The following is a 20,236-nucleotide window of genomic DNA, read 5'->3' as shown; positions in this document are numbered from 1 at the left end:
TCGCTGTCAGTAATGTTCATTAGCAGAAGTTACATAACAAAGCTTCAAAGAACCAGATCTCTGACACACCTGAATTAACTTTCTGCATTGGCCGGGAATCGGACCCAGGTCTCCCGCGTGGGAAGCGAGAATTCTAATACTGAACCACCAATGCTCAGTGACCTGTAAAAAAACCACCCTTGAGCTGGCAATCGCTGTCAGTAATGTTCATTAGCAGAAGTTACATAAAAAAGTTTCAAAGAACCAGATCTCGACACACATGAATTAACTTTCTGCATTGGCCGGGAATCGGATCCGGGTCTCCCGCGTGGGAAGCGAGAATTCTACCACTGAACCACCAATGCTCAGTGACCTGTAAAAAAACCACCCTTGAGCTGGCAATCGCTATCAGTAATGTTCATTAGCAGAAGTTACATAAAAAAGTTTCAAAGAACCAGATCTCTGACACACCTGAATTAACTTTCTGCATTGGCCGGGAATCGGACCCGGGTCTCCCGCGTGGCAGGCGAGAATTCTACCACTGAACCACCAATGCTCAGTGACCTCTACAAAAAACACCCTTGAGCTGGCAATCGCTGTCAGTAATGTTCATTAGCAGAAGTTACATTACAAAGTTTCAAAGAACCAGATCTCTGACACACCTGAATTAACTTTCTGCATTGGCCGGGAATCGGACCCGGGTCTCCCGCGTGGCAGGCGAGAATTCTACCACTGAACCACCAATGCTCAGCGACCTCTAAAAGACACGTCCTTGTGTGATCGGTACGAACAGGGAGTGACGTTATGCATCATAGTTGAGTAAGAGATGGCAGATGAGGAACACATATAGATCTTGAGTTAGCAGAAGTTACATAACAAAGCTTCAAAGAACCAGATCTCTGACACACCTGAATTAACTTTCTGCATTGGCCGGGAATCGGACCCGGGTCTCCCGCGTGGGAAGCGAGAATTCTACCACTGAACCACCAATGCTCAGCGACTTCTAAAAGACACGTCCTTGTGTGATCGGTAAAAACAGGGAGTGACGTTATGCATCATAGTTGAGTAAGAGATGGCAGATGAGGAACACATATAGATCTTGACTTAGCAGAAGTTACATAACAAAGCTTCAAAGAACCAGATCTCTGACACACCTGAATTAACTTTCTGCATTGGCCGGGAATCGGACCCGGGTCTCCCGCGTGGCAGGCGAGAATTCTACCACTGAACCACCAATGCTCAGTGACCTCTACAAAAAACACCCTTGAGCTGGCAATCGCTGTCAGTAATGTTCATTAGCAGAAGTTACATAAAAAAGTTTCAAAGAACCAGATCTCTGACACACCTGAATTAACTTTCTGCATTGGCCGGGAATCGGACCCGGGTCTCCCGCGTGGCAGGCGAGAATTCTACCACTGAACCACCAATGCTCAGTGACCTCTACAAAAAACACCCTTGAGCTGGCAATCGCTGTCAGTAATGTTCATTAGCAGAAGTTACATAAAAAAGTTTCAAAGAACCAGATCTCGACACACATGAATTAACTTTCTGCATTGGCCGGGAATCGGATCCGGGTCTCCCGCGTGGGAAGCGAGAATTCTACCACTGAACCACCAATGCTCAGTGACCTGTAAAAAAACCACCCTTGAGCTGGCAATCGCTATCAGTAATGTTCATTAGCAGAAGTTACATAAAAAAGTTTCAAAGAACCAGATCTCTGACACACCTGAATTAACTTTCTGCATTGGCCGGGAATCGGACCCGGGTCTCCCGCGTGGCAGGCGAGAATTCTACCACTGAACCACCAATGCTCAGTGACCTCTACAAAAAACACCCTTGAGCTGGCAATCGCTGTCAGTAATGTTCATTAGCAGAAGTTACATTACAAAGTTTCAAAGAACCAGATCTCTGACACACCTGAATTAACTTTCTGCATTGGCCGGGAATCGGACCCGGGTCTCCCGCGTGGCAGGCGAGAATTCTACCACTGAACCACCAATGCTCAGCGACCTCTAAAAGACACGTCCTTGTGTGATCGGTACGAACAGGGAGTGACGTTATGCATCATAGTTGAGTAAGAGATGGCAGATGAGGAACACATATAGATCTTGAGTTAGCAGAAGTTACATAACAAAGCTTCAAAGAACCAGATCTCTGACACACCTGAATTAACTTTCTGCATTGGCCGGGAATCTGACCCGGGTCTCCCGCGTGGGAAGCGAGAATTCTACCACTGAACCACCAATGCTCAGCGACTTCTAAAAGACACGTCCTTGTGTGATCGGTAAAAACAGGGAGTGACGTTATGCATCATAGTTGAGTAAGAGATGGCAGATGAGGAACACATATAGATCTTGACTTAGCAGAAGTTACATAACAAAGCTTCAAAGAACCAGATCTCTGACACACCTGAATTAACTTTCTGCATTGGCCGGGAATCGGACCCGGGTCTCCCGCGTGGCAGGCGAGAATTCTACCACTGAACCACCAATGCTCAGTGACCTCTACAAAAAACACCCTTGAGCTGGCAATCGCTGTCAGTAATGTTCATTAGCAGAAGTTACATTACAAAGTTTCAAAGAACCAGATCTCTGACACACCTGAATTAACTTTCTGCATTGGCCGGGAATCGGATCCGGGTCTCCCGCGTGGGAAGCGAGAATTCTAATACTGAACCACCAATGCTCAGTGACCTGTAAAAAAACCACCCTTGAGCTGGCCATCGCTGAACCACCAATGCTCAGCGACCTCTAAAAGACACGTCCTTGTGTGATCGGTACGAACAGGGAGTGAGGTTATGCATCATGGTTGAGTAAGAGATGGCAGATGGGGAACACTTATAGATCTTGAGTTAGCAGAAGTTACATAACAAAGCTTCAAAGAACCAGATCTCTGACACACCTGAATTAACTTTCTGCATTGGCCGGGAATCGGACCCGGGTCTCCCGCGTGGCAGGCGAGAATTCTACCACTGAACCACCAAATGCTCAGCGACCTCTAAAAGACACGTCCTTGTGTGATCGGTACGAACAGGGAGTGACGTTATGCATCATGGTTGAGTAAGAGATGGCAGATGAGGAACACTTATAGATCTTGAGTTAGCAGAAGTTACATAAAAAAGTTTCAAAGAACCAGATCTCTGACACACCTGAATTAACTTTCTGCATTGGCCGGGAATCGGACCCGGGTCTCCCGCGTGGGAAGCGAGAATTCTACCACTGAACCACCAATGCTCAGCGACTTCTAAAAGACACGTCCTTGTGTGATCGGTAAAAACAGGGAGTGACGTTATGCATCATAGTTGAGTAAGAGATGGCAGATGAGGAACACATATAGATCTTGAGTTAGCAGAAGTTACATAACAAAGCTTCAAAGAACTAGATCTCTGACACACCTGAATTAACTTTCTGCATTGGCCGGGAATCGGACCCGGGTCTCCCGCGTGGCAGGCGAGAATTCTACCACTGAACCACCAATGCTCAGTGACCTCTACAAAAAACACCCTTGAGCTGGCAATCGCTGTCAGTAATGTTCATTAGCAGAAGTTACATTACAAAGTTTCAAAGAACCAGATCTCTGACACACCTGAATTAACTTTCTGCATTGGCCGGGAATCGGACCCGGGTCTCCCGCGTGGCAGGCGAGAATTCTACCACTGAACCACCAATGCTCAGCGACCTCTAAAAGACACGTCCTTGTGTGATCGGTACGAACAGGGAGTGACGTTATGCATCATAGTTGAGTAAGAGATGGCAGATGAGGAACACATATAGATCTTGAGTTAGCAGAAGTTACATAACAAAGCTTCAAAGAACCAGATCTCTGACACACCTGAATTAACTTTCTGCATTGGCCGGGAATCGGACCCGGGTCTCCCGCGTGGCAGGCGAGAATTCTACCACTGAACCACCAATGCTCAGTGACCTCTACAAAAAACACCCTTGAGCTGGCAATCGCTGTCAGTAATGTTCATTAGCAGAAGTTACATTACAAAGTTTCAAAGAACCAGATCTCTGACACACCTGAATTAACTTTCTGCATTGGCCGGGAATCGGACCCGGGTCTCCCGCGTGGCAGGCAAGAATTCTACCACTGAACCACCAATGCTCAGCGACCTCTAAAAGACACGTCCTTGTGTGATCGGTACGAACAGGGAGTGAAGTTATGCATCATAGTTGAGTAAGAGATGGCAGATGAGGAACACATATAGATCTTGAGTTAGCAGAAGTTACATAACAAAGCTTCAAAGAACCAGATCTCTGACACACCTGAATTAACTTTCTGCATTGGCCGGGAATCGGACCCGGGTCTCCCGCGTGGCAGGCGAGAATTCTACCACTGAACCACCAATGCTCAGTGACCTCTACAAAAAACACCCTTGAGCTGGCAATCGCTGTCAGTAATGTTCATTAGCAGAAGTTACATTACAAAGTTTCAAAGAACCAGATCTCTGACACACCTGAATTAACTTTCTGCATTGGCCGGGAATCGGACCCGGGTCTCCCGCGTGGGAAGCGAGAATTCTAATACTGAACCACCAATGCTCAGTGACCTGTACAAAAAACACCCTTGAGCTGGCAATCGCTGTCAGTAATGTTCATTAGCAGAAGTTACATAAAAAAGTTTCAAAGAACCAGATCTCGACACACCTGAATTAACTTTCTGCATTGGCCGGGAATCGGATCCGGGTCTCCCGCGTGGGAAGCGAGAATTCTACCACTGAACCACCAATGCTCAGTGACCTGTAAAAAAACCACCCTTGAGCTGGCAATCGCTATCAGTAATGTTCATTAGCAGAAGTTACATAAAAAAGTTTCAAAGAACCAGATCTCTGACACACCTGAATTAACTTTCTGCATTGGCCGGGAATCGGACCCGGGTCTCCCGCGTGGCAGGCGAGAATTCTACCACTGAACCACCAATGCTCAGTGACCTCTACAAAAAACACCCTTGAGCTGGCAATCGCTGTCAGTAATGTTCATTAGCAGAAGTTACATTACAAAGTTTCAAAGAACCAGATCTCTGACACACCTGAATTAACTTTCTGCATTGGCCGGGAATCGGATCCGGGTCTCCCGCGTGGGAAGCGAGAATTCTAATACTGAACCACCAATGCTCAGTGACCTGTAAAAAAACCACCCTTGAGCTGGCCATCGCTGTCAGTAATGTTCATTAGCAGAAGTTACATAAAAAAGTTTCAAAGAACCAGATCTCTGACACACCTGAATTAACTTTCTGCATTGGCCGGGAATCGGACCCGGGTCTCCCGCGTGGCAGGCGAGAATTCTACCACTGAACCACCAATGCTCAGCGACCTCTAAAAGACACGTCCTTGTGTGATCAGTACGAACAGGGAGTGACGTTATGCATCATGGTTGAGTAAGAGATGGCAGATGAGGAACACTTATAGATCTTGAGTTAGCAGAAGTTACATAACAAAGCTTCAAAGAACCAGATCTCTGACACACCTGAATTAACTTTCTGCATTGGCCGGGAATCGGACCCGGGTCTCCCGCGTGGCAGGCGAGAATTCTACCACTGAACCACCAATGCTCAGTGACCTCTACAAAAAACACCCTTGAGCTGGCAATCGCTGTCAGTAATGTTCATTAGCAGAAGTTACATAACAAAGCTTCAAAGAACCAGATCTCTGACACACCTGAATTAACTTTCTGCATTGGCCGGGAATCGGACCCAGGTCTCCCGCGTGGGAAGCGAGAATTCTAATACTGAACCACCAATGCTCAGTGACCTGTAAAAAAACCACCCTTGAGCTGGCAATCGCTGTCAGTAATGTTCATTAGCAGAAGTTACATAAAAAAGTTTCAAAGAACCAGATCTCGACACACATGAATTAACTTTCTGCATTGGCCGGGAATCGGATCCGGGTCTCCCGCGTGGGAAGCGAGAATTCTACCACTGAACCACCAATGCTCAGTGACCTGTAAAAAAACCACCCTTGAGCTGGCAATCGCTATCAGTAATGTTCATTAGCAGAAGTTACATAAAAAAGTTTCAAAGAACCAGATCTCTGACACACCTGAATTAACTTTCTGCATTGGCCGGGAATCGGACCCGGGTCTCCCGCGTGGCAGGCGAGAATTCTACCACTGAACCACCAATGCTCAGTGACCTCTACAAAAAACACCCTTGAGCTGGCAATCGCTGTCAGTAATGTTCATTAGCAGAAGTTACATTACAAAGTTTCAAAGAACCAGATCTCTGACACACCTGAATTAACTTTCTGCATTGGCCGGGAATCGGATCCGGGTCTCCCGCGTGGGAAGCGAGAATTCTAATACTGAACCACCAATGCTCAGTGACCTGTAAAAAAACCACCCTTGAGCTGGCCATCGCTGAACCACCAATGCTCAGCGACCTCTAAAAGACACGTCCTTGTGTGATCGGTACGAACAGGGAGTGAGGTTATGCATCATGGTTGAGTAAGAGATGGCAGATGGGGAACACTTATAGATCTTGAGTTAGCAGAAGTTACATAACAAAGCTTCAAAGAACCAGATCTCTGACACACCTGAATTAACTTTCTGCATTGGCCGGGAATCGGACCCGGGTCTCCCGCGTGGCAGGCGAGAATTCTACCACTGAACCACCAATGCTCAGCGACCTCTAAAAGACACATCCTTGTGTGATCGGTAAAAACAGGGAGTGACGTTATGCATCATAGTTGAGTAAGAGATGGCAGATGAGGAACACATATAGATCTTGAGTTAGCAGAAGTTACATAACACAGCGTCAAAGAACCAGATCTCTGACACACCTGAATTAACTTTCTGCATTGGCCGGGAATCGGACCCGGGTCTCCCGCGTGGCAGGCGAGAATTCTACCACTGAACCACCAATGCTCAGTGACCTCTACAAAAAACACCCTTGAGCTGGCAATCGCTGTCAGTAATGTTCATTAGCAGAAGTTACATTACAAAGTTTCAAAGAACCAGATCTCTGACACACCTGAATTAACTTTCTGCATTGGCCGGGAATCGGACCCGGGTCTCCCGCGTGGCAGGCGAGAATTCTACCACTGAACCACCAATGCTCAGCGACCTCTAAAAGACACATCCTTGTGTGATCGGTAAAAACAGGGAGTGACGTTATGCATCATAGTTGAGTAAGAGATGGCAGATGAGGAACACATATAGATCTTGAGTTAGCAGAAGTTACATAACACAGCGTCAAAGAACCAGATCTCTGACACACCTGAATTAACTTTCTGCATTGGCCGGGAATCGGACCCGGGTCTCCCGCGCGGCGGCTGTGGATTGTTCAGCTAAACGGCCCTAAACCGTTTCCCATTCATTTTCAATGGTAGTGCTAAACCACTACGGATGCAATATTATTTTGGCCACTAACGGTCTCCTGGCGCTCTTCCGTGTTTTGGCACCCCCGGGAAATTTGAAATGCGCCATTTTCATCCCGACTCGAAGAGAGAAACCACGCAGCAAACGCTCTTTTTATTCATCATATTTCAACTATCTGGCAAAGGTAAGATACTTTATTTTATCTCACCTTTTGCTATTAATGTTAAAACCTTATGGAAACACGTCAGTGTTGCCCTTTGAGGAATTGTTTGTTACCGAACTTTACCCTGGCTGGTTTTCTTTTCTCCAATGAATCTGATGAATGCTAAATTATGAATGCACATACCTTTCATTTTCGTTTTTCTGTGTGTAATGGTTTTGTTTAGTCCTGGATACGTCAATTAAGCGTTATCTTTGTATCAGATTAGTTTTCCCCATAATAATGCTCCTCCTAAAAGAGAGCTTGCCAAATTAACTATTTGTCATATTTAACACATCACCTGTTGATTACAAGCTAAATTATGAATGGGCTTGACCATTATTTTAAACTTTTGTAATGTTTATGAGATTGCATATATTAAATAGTCAAAAACGAGATGCTAAAATGTTTGCTTGCCCCCTGTGAGAACGTTTTCTTTTTAATTATCCATGTTTTACCACATTAAAAATAGTACAGCAACAATAACCATATATTTCCCATTGTTGCATGTATACAGTACATAGGACATACATGCCATTAAATTAATACAGATAAAGCACAAGAATATCAACATATTTACAAACTTGCATTGATTGAGGTAGTATATCAGATTAAATGAGGTAGTATCTGATAATGGCAGTGTAAACAAATGGCAGTAGTTAAAAAAGAGAGTCATTAAGGTACAGAAATGCAACAGTTGGTAGGTGAGAGAGAATGGAGGGGAGTGTGTATGTGAGAGCAGCTTGAAAGATGTGTAAGTACTCTTTCACTGTTTCGATTCCTTCCTACCCCTCTGGAGACCCTACAGTTCATTTAAATAAGTCAAATTTGACCCAGAGCAGCTTCTGTATGCTAAAATCTAAAGCAGCAATACAGAAAATATATATATTTTAAATTAAAGACGCACATGTTTTTAAATATACATCTAATACTGTTTTTTTCCCCCTCATATGTCACAGACCAGCATGCAAAAAAAATTCAGTTTCTTTCCTGGGAGGATCAAAGTTGTTTTCCGCAAGGGACCTCGAGGATACCTCTGTCAGGATCCAACTGATGCAGCTAAGCTGCTCAAGGACAACCCTTCTCTGCAGGACAAGTCTGCATCTCTGAGGGAGGATATAGTCAAACAAAATGCCCTGACTGTGGTCCAACAGAGAGGAGGGGATCCCTCAGACAGGACAGAGGTGCTTGGGGAATACATCTTACAGTTTGGTAAATATAAGGGGAAATCCTTCCGGTGGCTTTTGGAAAATGATGTAGGCTACACAATCTACCTCATAAAACACACAGAGAAAGAAGAGACTGCAGGAGTGTTTATGACTGAGGGGCACAGCAAGGCCAGCTTGTTGACCTTTATGGGTTATGCCCGCAGCTTTGACGAAATCCAATCTCTTCTATGTTATGAGTCGGAAAAGCCCATAACTCGAGCAGCCTCAGAGGATGACCAGCTGGTTGGCTTTGGCTCTCGTGCCAAGAGCACCTGGCGGGAGGTGTGGGACAGCAGGACTGATGGATATGCATCCTTTGTCTTGGGGGCAACCTGTATCCCAGGCACACGGATGCACAAGCTGCAGCAATACCTGCGGAAACAACAGCAGCAGCAGTCTACCTGTCCGCCTGTACCTACATCAAGTGCCATCACTCAGCCCATGGGTCAGTTGTGTATTTTTTGTCATTTGATCTTCAGCAGGACATATTGCCATTGTATCAATTATTATTGACAATAACATAACTTATGATTTTACTCATGCATTACACTTCAGTTAACACAAGCTATATTTTAAGAAATCCATTCTGTGAAAATGTTTTTTTTTTAACAACCCGTTGATTCTTGTCTCCAACACAGAGATGGATGAAGATGTTGAGTTGGAGAGTGCAATGCTGAGCATCACCCCCTCCAAGCTACAGGTGCTGTGTAAGTATAATTTCCTTCTGTTATAAATTGATTGTGTTCTGTTTTCTCTCAAATGTTTTACAAATGTATTTAATGTTTTGTGTGTCACCAGCAGCACCACCATCATCCTCCTCAGCAGCTGAACTGGGGCGGGGTATGGAGAATGAAAAAGGTTTTTGCGCATTGGGTTCAGCACTGGAGCACAGTTCTGTTGAATTGTGAGATGAAATGATCTCCAGGAATGAACATAAATCCTTGTGTTCTCAGTGTTCTGGCCATGTTCTGGCTTTGTTCCATTAACAATGCGTATGCTGTTGGCATTATACTAAATGTCTCCGGGGACTATGAATTAATTTCCCCTTTATGAATTGATACCTGCCACAATCAGGGTAAGTACTCGCTTTTGTCAACTTATAACATATGATGAAATGCATGTTCTTGCATGTTTTGTTCACATCCCTCCTGGGTATATGTAATTTTATTTTATACCACAAAGACAAGCATGTTAAGTAAGATTAGGGTGTTTTTTTTTTCTTTAAACCTAATATGCCTAATTACATATATATATTTATCATACAGGACCTTCTGCTTCCCTCTCCATACCACCTGCTGAAAAGAAACCGCGAGTGACAGTTCATGGTAAATGCATTGTAATTCTGCCCATCAATTCAAGCGTTTGTCTCATATACTATATGGTATTGATCTTTTTATTGTTCTTTGTTTTTTATATTTTCTTTTTTTTAGCACCACCCTTGTGCCCCACAATACCTGTGCCCATTCCTGAAGAGTTGATGTTTCTTGTGAAGAAAGATCCATCGGGTTCGACACAAGGTGAGAGAACGGTTTCAAATACATTTGTGTTTTATGTTAGGTTTTGTGGTAATTTTTTTTTATTCTAAAGTCACATTGTAACTGTTTAGTATTTAAAATCCTGTTTAATATTTATAATACCTCACCACTTTTATAAATGATTGTTAATAGATAAATGTTACTCCGTTTCAGGAGACAGCGGCACCATAGACGGCTCTCGAGTGTGCAGGGCACTTGCATTTGAGGAATGTGTTATAGATGGTAAGGGTGTACTGCATATAGATTTGACAAATGTAGAATTTTCAATGTTGCTGAGTTAAAACTAATACTGGGTTAATATCTTTCCTCTTCAGAGACTACTTCCCACATAGCTGAAGCATCACACAGTAAGATGATTGCTTTACTCTGCTGCTGCAAAATACATTTTTTTTAATGTAGCTTAACAAATGTCTGCATTATGAATATGGTTGTTCTGAGTTTTTGATTGCTACTTTTCAATTATCTTAATTTAAAAGAAAGACCTTTATTATTATATTATTTGTCTATGTATTTGTAGAGCCATTATCCTCTGCTCCTGATGCTTTGTCGAAGCCCAATCCAGCTCCTTTACAAAAGACAACACAAAGTAAGCATCTAGATGATTCTTCAAACATCTGCCTGATTGATAGAAGTAAGTCTGTAGCTATTCTTCTGTCTTCATTTTAATCAGCCCATCCCAGAAATCCTCCTCCACCACTTAGCTATGACCACGATGTCCGCCAGTGGAAGTGTTCCCATCAGCAGAGGATCTGGATGAAGACAGAGCTGGAATCCATGGGTCTATGGCCTGGCTCGGTTCCTGTGAGCAACCCCATGAAGACTGTGTCATTGTGGCGTTTACCTCCTCAGCCAGAGCTGATGGACACCATCACTGATCTGCCATCCCTATTTCGTCTGGAAGCCTGAAAATGATACCCTGATGGCTCGGCTGAGGAATAACTATGCTCTGCCATGCAATGATGAGTGTAAACAGCCACTGGTGACATCTGCTGGAGTTGGTAGACCTCGTGTGATTACAGGCATCATGGGTCAATACTACCTATTCTCGTCACGTCTGTGCTGCAAAGTCTGCAAAAAGAAATGGTTTGCAGACAACCCGCAGTGGCTGGAAAAGCTCCCCAAAAGATTCACAAACTTGTTGCCAGCAGTTCTTACTTATAAGAAGGCTATTTGTAAATCGTTATTGGATGAACTGCGGCGTACAGGTAAATCACCCACAGACATGGCCAATCAGGTAATGGAAATGATGCACCTAAAATATGAACGTGCACACTTGGCCTACCTCCTCAGTTGCCAGAATATCCTAGATGCTGAGGCTGGAAGGTACGGACAGAAAAGCATCACAGGATTCCTGAGAAAGGAGACCCAGCCTGCTCACTTTGGGGAGTATGATGATCCCAGTGGATGGAATGGAATAGCTGTGTCTGCACACTACCTCACTGACTGCCTCCTGTACGAGTACCAGCGCCAAGAGGGAGCTATTAATAAGCTCCTACAGGGAACCTTTGGGCAGGCTTTCCGTTTCCGACCACACCCGGAAGGTGGCCAGGAAGGTTACATTTACATCTGGCACGATGTCATCCTATGCCATCATGAATGAAACCTGGATGATCTTATCATGGGTTATGGTACAGTCAGAAACTGAAAAATCACTGGAGCCCATGTACAGGGGGCTCGCAAACCGGTACAGGATGGCAGAAGTGGAGAATGCACAGTTCCATTGGGTAGACAGGTAGGCCATGGAGCATTGTGAAAATGATTATAAGAATATTACAGGATTGATAATTCCATACCTTGCCTAAGACATATCACATGGAAAATGTGCACATTAGATAATCACATTATCCTGACTGATGAACATATCCATTGGCTGATTGCTACAGCAGCATTAACATTATACTTTTCTGTTCTTTTTTCAGAGATTGCTGTGCACCGTTCAGAGTGCCAGACCCTCACAAAACAGATCACCTGAACTGGGAAGCATGGCAGACTACGGATGCCATTATTGCTGAAGCCACTTCCGGAAACTTACAGAACACCTGTGCCTCTAGATCTCACTTTAATCAGCACATCACCGTCAAGCTGGACCTGTTCCATTGTATGAGGCGCTTCCTCCGTGAGTGTGTTTCAGAGCACCATGCCCTTTACAGCTCCTTCTCCCAGTTCTTGTCTGCTGCTTTCAGTCTGGTGGATCAGGAAGACCTGCTGAAGCTCAAGGATGCATACACATTTTGTGGGATTCAGCCTGCCAACCCCACAAAGCAGCACATTCGAGAGCACTGCAGAACAAAGATCCCACAGCCTGGAGAACTCCTGAGGAGGGTTGAGGACGTTATACACCATTTTCATTTGGCAGCTGATCCTAATGGTGTTCCCCTGTACAAACCCTCTATGCTTAAGACATGGTGCATTCAGCGCGTTCACATTCTGAGGGGCTGTTTAAGTGATCCAGAGGTTGCAGGTCAAATCCTTTACAGGCATGGTGGAACACTGCAACTTAACCACGTCCTGGGCGAGGGGGCCAAAGTTCCAATATGGATCCCCATAAGAGGAACATCTCAGCAGGAGGGGTACCACTTCCACCAGGCTCAGTGGGTCACTGGCACACGTGTCTCCTCAGAGCTGTTTCAAGCCCAGGGGATGACAGGAGTGGCACGCTGGAATTTTCAGCGGCTGGTGGATCTGAAACAGTCAAGTATTCGGCTTCCAGGAGCCTTTGATCCTTCTCTGATTGCTGACCTGAATACTGTCTCAGAAAGGCTGTTAGGTATGCCGAAGTATCCTGCCCTTCGGGTATCTAATGTAGATACTGGAGAAAGATTTGGACTGCAGTATGTTGAACCTGGATGCCGCCCTGTTGTTCTGGACTGGGAAAAGCACAAGACCAAGACTACTCAACCTGTAAATCAAGCTGAGCAGGTTGATCCACCCACTGCCCAGTCTCAATACCCTTCTGCTGCTCTTGATGTGCCTCCTAGTCCTCATCTAGAGTCAGGTAAACTTTTACAGATGCAGGAATTCAAAAGATACTGTTAGCAGACTTTTTACCCATAAATTAACAGAATATTTTACTTTCTGTTGTTGTAGTAACCACCAGCGCCCAGCCTGTGCCCGCGCTGTCCTCATTTTTTGCTGGTCGCGCTGAGCTTCTTTCAGAGACAGGTAAGCATTTGATAAAGACACAAAGTCATTCCATAAACGCCTTTATTTTTCCTTTATTCATAAAGTAATTACTAATGTTTACTTCCTGTTGTAGTAACCACCAGCGCCCAGCCTGTGCCCGCGCTGTCCTCATTTTTTGCTGGTCGCGCTGAGATTCGTTCAGAGACCGGTAAGCATTTGATAAAGACACAAAGTCATTCCATAAACGCCTTTATTTAAAAAGTAATTACAAATGTTTACTTCCTGTTGTAGTAACCACCAGCGCCCAGCCTGTGCCCGCGCTGTCCTCATCTTCTGAGCCTCGTTCAGAGACAGGTGAACATTCATTGATAATCCTGCCAAAAATCCTGCTAGTATTTATTGTCTAGGTCAAAGACTGATTATATATTATTTTGATTGATGTAGGAACCACATTCACACCACCTCTGCCTATGATGGCCTCACCAACTAGCACCCGCACTGGACCTGTGAAGACTGGTGGTAGGGTGTTTGTGTTGGATCACAAAAGGTGGACAGCCTCAATGAAAGAGGCCATTGACACCTTACTGAAGAAACACCATGGCAAGAAGGACATGATTAAGCTTGTGGATCAGGAGTATGCTGCAATGGTTCATAACTCCTGTACTGATCCAAACAGCATGCTCCATTCAACCACAAGACTGCACATATCACAGTATGTCAAGCACTTAGCTAAACTCTTAAACACCAGTTCTTCCTTGAACACAAGTCCAGAAAAACTTCTTGCGAGACAGCAACTCTGGTATTCACTGACAGAGGGTAGTGACACTACCAGTGTTCCGGTGATGACAGTGATCCCAGCAGTAGTTGTACACCCACCTGCACATTCTCTGACCACACCACTGACTCACAACGCCATTGAGAAAATTGTGGAGGAAATAATTGTGAGACAGCAGCAACAACAGCAGCATCAACAGCAACATACAGAAAAGAAGAAGCAAACAAAAACTTGTCTTGCCTGTGGACAGCCCAAATCGCGGTACGAGAACGATGGCTCCTCCATCCACTTCTTCTATCAGCAAGGTTCTGTTAGGTACTTCTATTGTTCCACAAAAGTTTTTAAAACCTACAGTGGAGAAGGACTAACAAACCCAAGAATGCCATTCCAAGATTTTATGGAGACAGAGTTCTTTCAAAGGGAACTGGAAGCCACAAAAAAACGGGTTGAGGAGAAAGGGCTGCCGAAACGGAAGAGGTCTGATGCTCAACACCCTGGTCGCCTGTGCAGATTCTGCAAAATGGAATTGAAGCAGGGCCTAAATAGTCCACATATACATACAGGCTTTCCTGGGGTACCAGGGAAATATATTTACTGTCCTTCAAAAGTATTTTCTATTTACAAAGGTCAGGGCATGGACAAAGAGATGACCTGGAAAGAATTTCAAGACTCTGCTTTTTATGAGGTGGAAAAGCAAAGATGGGTGGCAGAGAAGGGAAAATGAAAGGGAAAAAAATATATTCTCTTGCTTCTGTAAATAAAAGTGTGTGTGTTGACTAAGGAATTGTACAGTTAAGACTGAATGGAACTGTAAATTGCATAACAATAAAAAGTAAAAAGAAAGAAACCTTGTAATAGTCTTTTTATAATTAACTTTCTTTTGTACATTTGGAAAAAATCCCTGATTGTGGAATAACACCTTTCAAATTTTAATAACATTTTTATCTGTTTCATTATATCTGCTCATTTCAATTTTGCTGTCCAAGGTCCTGATTTAATGCTGTAGCTACTTTGGCAAATAAACAAAGAAAAAATATAAAAATCATTTGACTAATGATTGAACTTTATATGCTATGGGGTGTGTTTTTGTGTTTATATTGGCTCAAAGTTGCATAAAAACATATCTCAGGATTGCAATGAGTGGGATTCGAATCTAGGTCTAGACGAGCATACCAATAATAATGAGAAAAAATCTGATTGGCTGTAGTGGTAATTCAGCACCAAGGACAGTGCCAACAAAGCTTCAATTTTATTGGCTGTCACTGAGTTCCAACTATACATGACCTGCCCCCGCGTGGCAGGCGAGAATTCTACCACTGAACCACCAATGCTCAGCGATCTCTAAAAGACACGTCCTTGTGTGATCGGTACGAACAGGGAGTGACGTTATGCATCATGGTTGAGTAAGAGATGGCAGATGAGGAACACTTATAGATCTTGAGTTAGCAGAAGTTACATAACAAAGCTTCAAAGAACCAGATCTCTGACACACCTGAATTAACTTTCTGCATTGGCCGGGAATCGGACCCGGGTCTCCCGCGTGGCAGGCGAGAATTCTACCACTGAACCACCAATGCTCAGTGACCTCTACAAAAAACACCCTTGAGCTGGCAATCCTGTCAGTAATGTTCATTAGCAGAAGTTACATTACAAAGTTTCAAAGAACCAGATCTCTGACACACCTGAATTAACTTTCTGCATTGGCCGGGAATCGGACCCGGGTCTCACGCGTGGCAGGCGAGAATTCTACCACTGAACCACCAATGCTCAGCGACCTCTAAAAGACACGTCCTTGTGTGATCGGTACGAACAGGGAGTGACGTTATGCATCATAGTTGAGTAAGAGATGGCAGATGAGGAACACATATAGATCTTGAGTTAGCAGAAGTTACATAACAAAGCTTCAAAGAACCAGATCTCTGACACACCTGAATTAACTTTCTGCATTGGCCGGGAATCGGACCCGGGTCTCCCGCGTGGCAGGCGAGAATTCTACCACTGAACCACCAATGCTCAGTGACCTCTACAAAAAACACCCTTGAGCTGGCAATCGCTGTCAGTAATGTTCATTAGCAGAAGTTACATTACAAAGTTTCAAAGAACCAGATCTCTGACACACCTGAATTAACTTTCTGCATTGGCCGGGAATCGGACCCGGGTCTCCCGCGTGGCAGGCGAGAATTCTACCACTGAACCACCAATGCTCAGCGACCTCTAAAAGACACGTCCTTGTGTGATCGGTACGAACAGGGAGTGACGTTATGCATCATAGTTGAGTAAGAGATGGCAGATGAGGAACACATATAGATCTTGAGTTAGCAGAAGTTACATAACAAAGCTTCAAAGAACCAGATCTCTGACACACCTGAATTAACTTTCTGCATTGGCCGGGAATCGGACCCGGGTCTCCCGCGTGACAGGCGAGAATTCTGCCACTGAACCACGAATGCTCAGTGACCTCTACAAAAAACACCCTTGAGCTGGCAATCGCTGTCAGTAATGTTCATTAGCAGAAGTTACATAAAAAAGTTTCAAAGAACCAGATCTCTGACACACCTGAATTAACTTTCCGCATTGGCCTGGGAATCGGACCCGGGTCTCCCGCGTGGGAAGCGAGAATTCTACCACTGAACCACCAATGCTCAGTGACCTGTAAAAAAAACACCCTTGAGCTGGCAATCGCTGTCTGTAATGTTCATTAGCAGAAGTTACATAAAAAAGTTTCAAAGAACCAGATCTCTGACACACCTGAATTAACTTTCTGCATTGGCCGGGAATCGGACCCGGGTCTCCCGCGTGGCAGGCGAGAATTCTACCACTGAACCACCAATGCTCAGTGACCTCTACAAAAAACACCCTTGAGCTGGCAATCGCTGTCAGTAATGTTCATTAGCAGAAGTTACATAAAAAAGTTTCAAAGAACCAGATCTCTGACACACCTGAATTAACTTTCCGCATTGGCCGGGAATCGGACCCGGGTCTCCCGCGTGGGAAGCGAGAATTCTACCACTGAACCACCAATGCTCAGTGACCTGTAAAAAAAACACCCTTGAGCTGGCAATCGCTGTCTGTAATGTTCATTAGCAGAAGTTACATAAAAAAGTTTCAAAGAACCAGATCTCTGACACACCTGAATTAACTTTCTGCATTGGCCGGGAATCGGACCCGGGTCTCCCGCGTGGCAGGCGAGAATTCTACCACTGAACCACCAATGCTCAGCAACCTCTAAAAGACACGTCCTTGTGTGATCTGTAAAAACATGGAGTGACGTTATGCATCATAGTTGAGTAAGAGATGGCAGATGAGGAACACATATAGATCTTGAGTTAGCAGAAGTTACATAACAAAGCTTCAAAGAACCAGATCTCTGACACACCTGAATTAACTTTCTGCATTGGCCGGGAATCGGACCCGGGTCTCCCGCGTGGGAAGCGAGAATTCTACCACTGAACCACCAATGCTCAGTGACCTGTAAAAAAACCACCCTTGAGCTGGCAATCGCTGTCTGTAATGTTCATTAGCAGAAGTTACATAAAAAAGTTTCAAAGAACCAGATCTCTGACACACCTGAATTAACTTTCTGCATTGGCCGGGAATCGGACCCGGGTCTCCCGCGTGGCAGGCGAGAATTCTACAACTGAACCACCAATGCTCAGCGACCTCTAAAAGACACGTCCTTGTGTGATCGGTAAAAACATGGAGTGACGTTATGCATCATAGTTGAGTAAGAGATGGCAGATGAGGAACACATATAGATCTTGAGTTAGCAGAAGTTACATAACAAAGCTTCAAAGAACCAGATCTCTGACACACCTGAATTAACTTTCTGCATTGGCCGGGAATCGGACCCGGGTCTCCCGCGTGGCAGGCGAGAATTCTACCACTGAACCACGAATGCTCAGTGACCTCTACAAAAAACACCCTTGAGCTGGCAATCGCTGTCAGTAATGTTCATTAGCAGAAGTTACATAAAAAAGTTTCAAAGAACCAGATCTCTGACACACCTGAATTAACTTTCTGCATTGGCCGGGAATCGGACCCGGGTCTCCCGCGTGGCAGGCGAGAATTCTACCACTGAACCACCAATGCTCAGCGACCTCTAAAAGACACGTCCTTGTGCGATCGGTACGAACAGGGAGTGACGTTATGCATCATGGTTGAGTAAGAGATGGCAGATGAGGAACACTTATAGATCTTGAGTTAGCAGAAGTTACATAACAAAGCTTCAAAGAACCAGATCTCTGACACACCTGAATTAACTTTCTGCATTGGCCGGGAATCGGACCCGGGTCTCCCGCGTGGGAAGCAATAATTCTACCACTGAACCACCAATGCTCAGTGACCTGTAAAAAAACCACCCTTGAGCTGGCAATCGCTGTCAGTAATGTTCATTAGCAGAAGTTACATAAAAAAGTTTCAAAGAACCAGATCTCTGACACACCTGAATTAACTTTCTGCATTGGCCGGGAATCGGACCCGGGTCTCCCGCGTGGCAGGCGAGAATTCTACCACTGAACCACCAATGCTCAGCGACCTCTAAAAGACACATCCTTGTGTGATCGGTAAAAACAGGGAGTGACGTTATGCATCATAGTTGAGTAAGAGATGGCAGATGAGGAACACATATAGATCTTGAGTTAGCAGAAGTTACATAACACAGCGTCAAAGAACCAGATCTCTGACACACCTGAATTAACTTTCTGCATTGCTCGGGAATCGGACCCGGGTCTCCCGCGTGGCAGGCGAGAATTCTACCACTGAACCACCAATGCTCAGTGACCTCTACAAAAAACACCCTTGAGCTGGCAATCGCTGTCAGTAATGTTCATTAGCAGAAGTTACATTACAAAGTTTCAAAGAACCAGATCTCTGACACACCTGAATTAACTTTCTGCATTGGCCGGGAATCGGATCCGGGTCTCCCGCGTGGGAAGCGAGAATTCTACCACTGAACCACCAATGCTCAGTGACCTGTAAAAAAACCACCCTTGAGCTGGCAATCGCTATCAGTAATGTTCATTAGCAGAAGTTACATAAAAAAGTTTCAAAGAACCAGATCTCTGACACACCTGAATTAACTTTCTGCATTGGCCGGGAATCGGACCCGGGTCTCCCGCGTGGCAGGCGAGAATTCTACCACTGAACCACCAATGCTCAGTGACCTCTACAAAAAACACCCTTGAGCTGGCAATCGCTGTCAGTAATGTTCATTAGCAGAAGTTACATTACAAAGTTTCAAAGAACCAGATCTCTGACACACCTGAATTAACTTTCTGCATTGGCCGGGAATCGGATCCGGGTCTCCCGCGTGGGAAGCGAGAATTCTAATACTGAACCACCAATGCTCAGTGACCTGTAAAAAAACCACCCTTGAGCTGGCCATCGCTGTCAGTAATGTTCATTAGCAGAAGTTACATAAAAAAGTTTCAAAGAACCAGATCTCTGACACACCTGAATTAACTTTCTGCATTGGCCGGGAATCGGACCCGGGTCTCCCGCGTGGCAGGCGAGAATTCTACCACTGAACCACCAATGCTCAGCGACCTCTAAAAGACACGTCCTTGTGTGATCGGTACGAACAGGGAGTGACGTTATGCATCATGGTTGAGTAAGAGATGGCAGATGAGGAACACTTATAGATCTTGAGTTAGCAGAAGTTACATAACAAAGCTTCAAAGAACCAGATCTCTGACACACCTGAATTAACTTTCTGCATTGGCCGGGAATCGGACCCGGGTCTCCCGCGTGGCAGGCGAGAATTCTACCACTGAACCACCAATGCTCAGTGACCTCTACAAAAAACACCCTTGAGCTGGCAATCGCTGTCAGTAATGTTCATTAGCAGAAGTTACATAACAAAGCTTCAAAGAACCAGATCTCTGACACACCTGAATTAACTTTCTGCATTGGCCGGGAATCGGACCCAGGTCTCCCGCGTGGGAAGCGAGAATTCTAATACTGAACCACCAATGCTCAGTGACCTGTAAAAAAACCACCCTTGAGCTGGCAATCGCTGTCAGTAATGTTCATTAGCAGAAGTTACATAAAAAAGTTTCAAAGAACCAGATCTCTGACACACCTGAATTAACTTTCTGCATTGG

At 44.8% G+C, this 20,236-nt stretch overlaps 1 protein-coding gene across 1 annotated transcript; it reads left to right on the top strand.

Annotated features, from left to right (window-relative positions):
• Positions 1 to 7,387: 7,387 nt before the first annotated feature.
• Positions 7,388 to 15,239, top strand: LOC306991533 (uncharacterized protein). The gene is made up of 13 exons (XM_079599474.1): positions 7,388 to 7,479; positions 8,454 to 9,147; positions 9,341 to 9,409; positions 9,501 to 9,560; positions 9,968 to 10,027; positions 10,133 to 10,219; positions 10,391 to 10,459; positions 10,552 to 10,584; positions 10,755 to 10,823; positions 13,325 to 13,399; positions 13,494 to 13,568; positions 13,652 to 13,714; positions 13,805 to 15,239. The coding sequence occupies exons 2-13, from the start codon at positions 8,460 to 8,462 to the stop codon at positions 14,857 to 14,859; spliced, it is 2,403 nt and encodes an 800-aa protein (XP_079455600.1). The 5' UTR covers positions 7,388 to 7,479; positions 8,454 to 8,459; the 3' UTR covers positions 14,860 to 15,239.
• The last annotated feature ends 4,997 nt before the right edge of the window (positions 15,240 to 20,236 follow it).

The sequence above is a fragment of the Phoxinus phoxinus genome, assembly GCF_949152265.1.
Source record: "Phoxinus phoxinus genome assembly, chromosome: 23".
NCBI lineage: Eukaryota > Metazoa > Chordata > Actinopteri > Cypriniformes > Leuciscidae > Phoxinus > Phoxinus phoxinus.
The sequence above is the reverse complement of the archived record's forward strand: the minus strand, read 5'-3'. Positions and strand labels throughout refer to the sequence as shown.

Coding starts and splice junctions, on each gene's coding strand:
- LOC306991533 (XM_079599474.1), top strand. CDS start 8,460: ATGCAAAAAAAATTCAGTTTCTTTCCTGGGAGGATCAAAGTTGTTTTC. Junction 10,028..10,132: donor ACCGCGAGTGACAGTTCATG/GTAAATGCATTG, acceptor TCTTTTTTTTAG/CACCACCCTTGTGCCCCACA. Junction 13,400..13,493: donor TGAGCTTCTTTCAGAGACAG/GTAAGCATTTGA, acceptor TTCCTGTTGTAG/TAACCACCAGCGCCCAGCCT.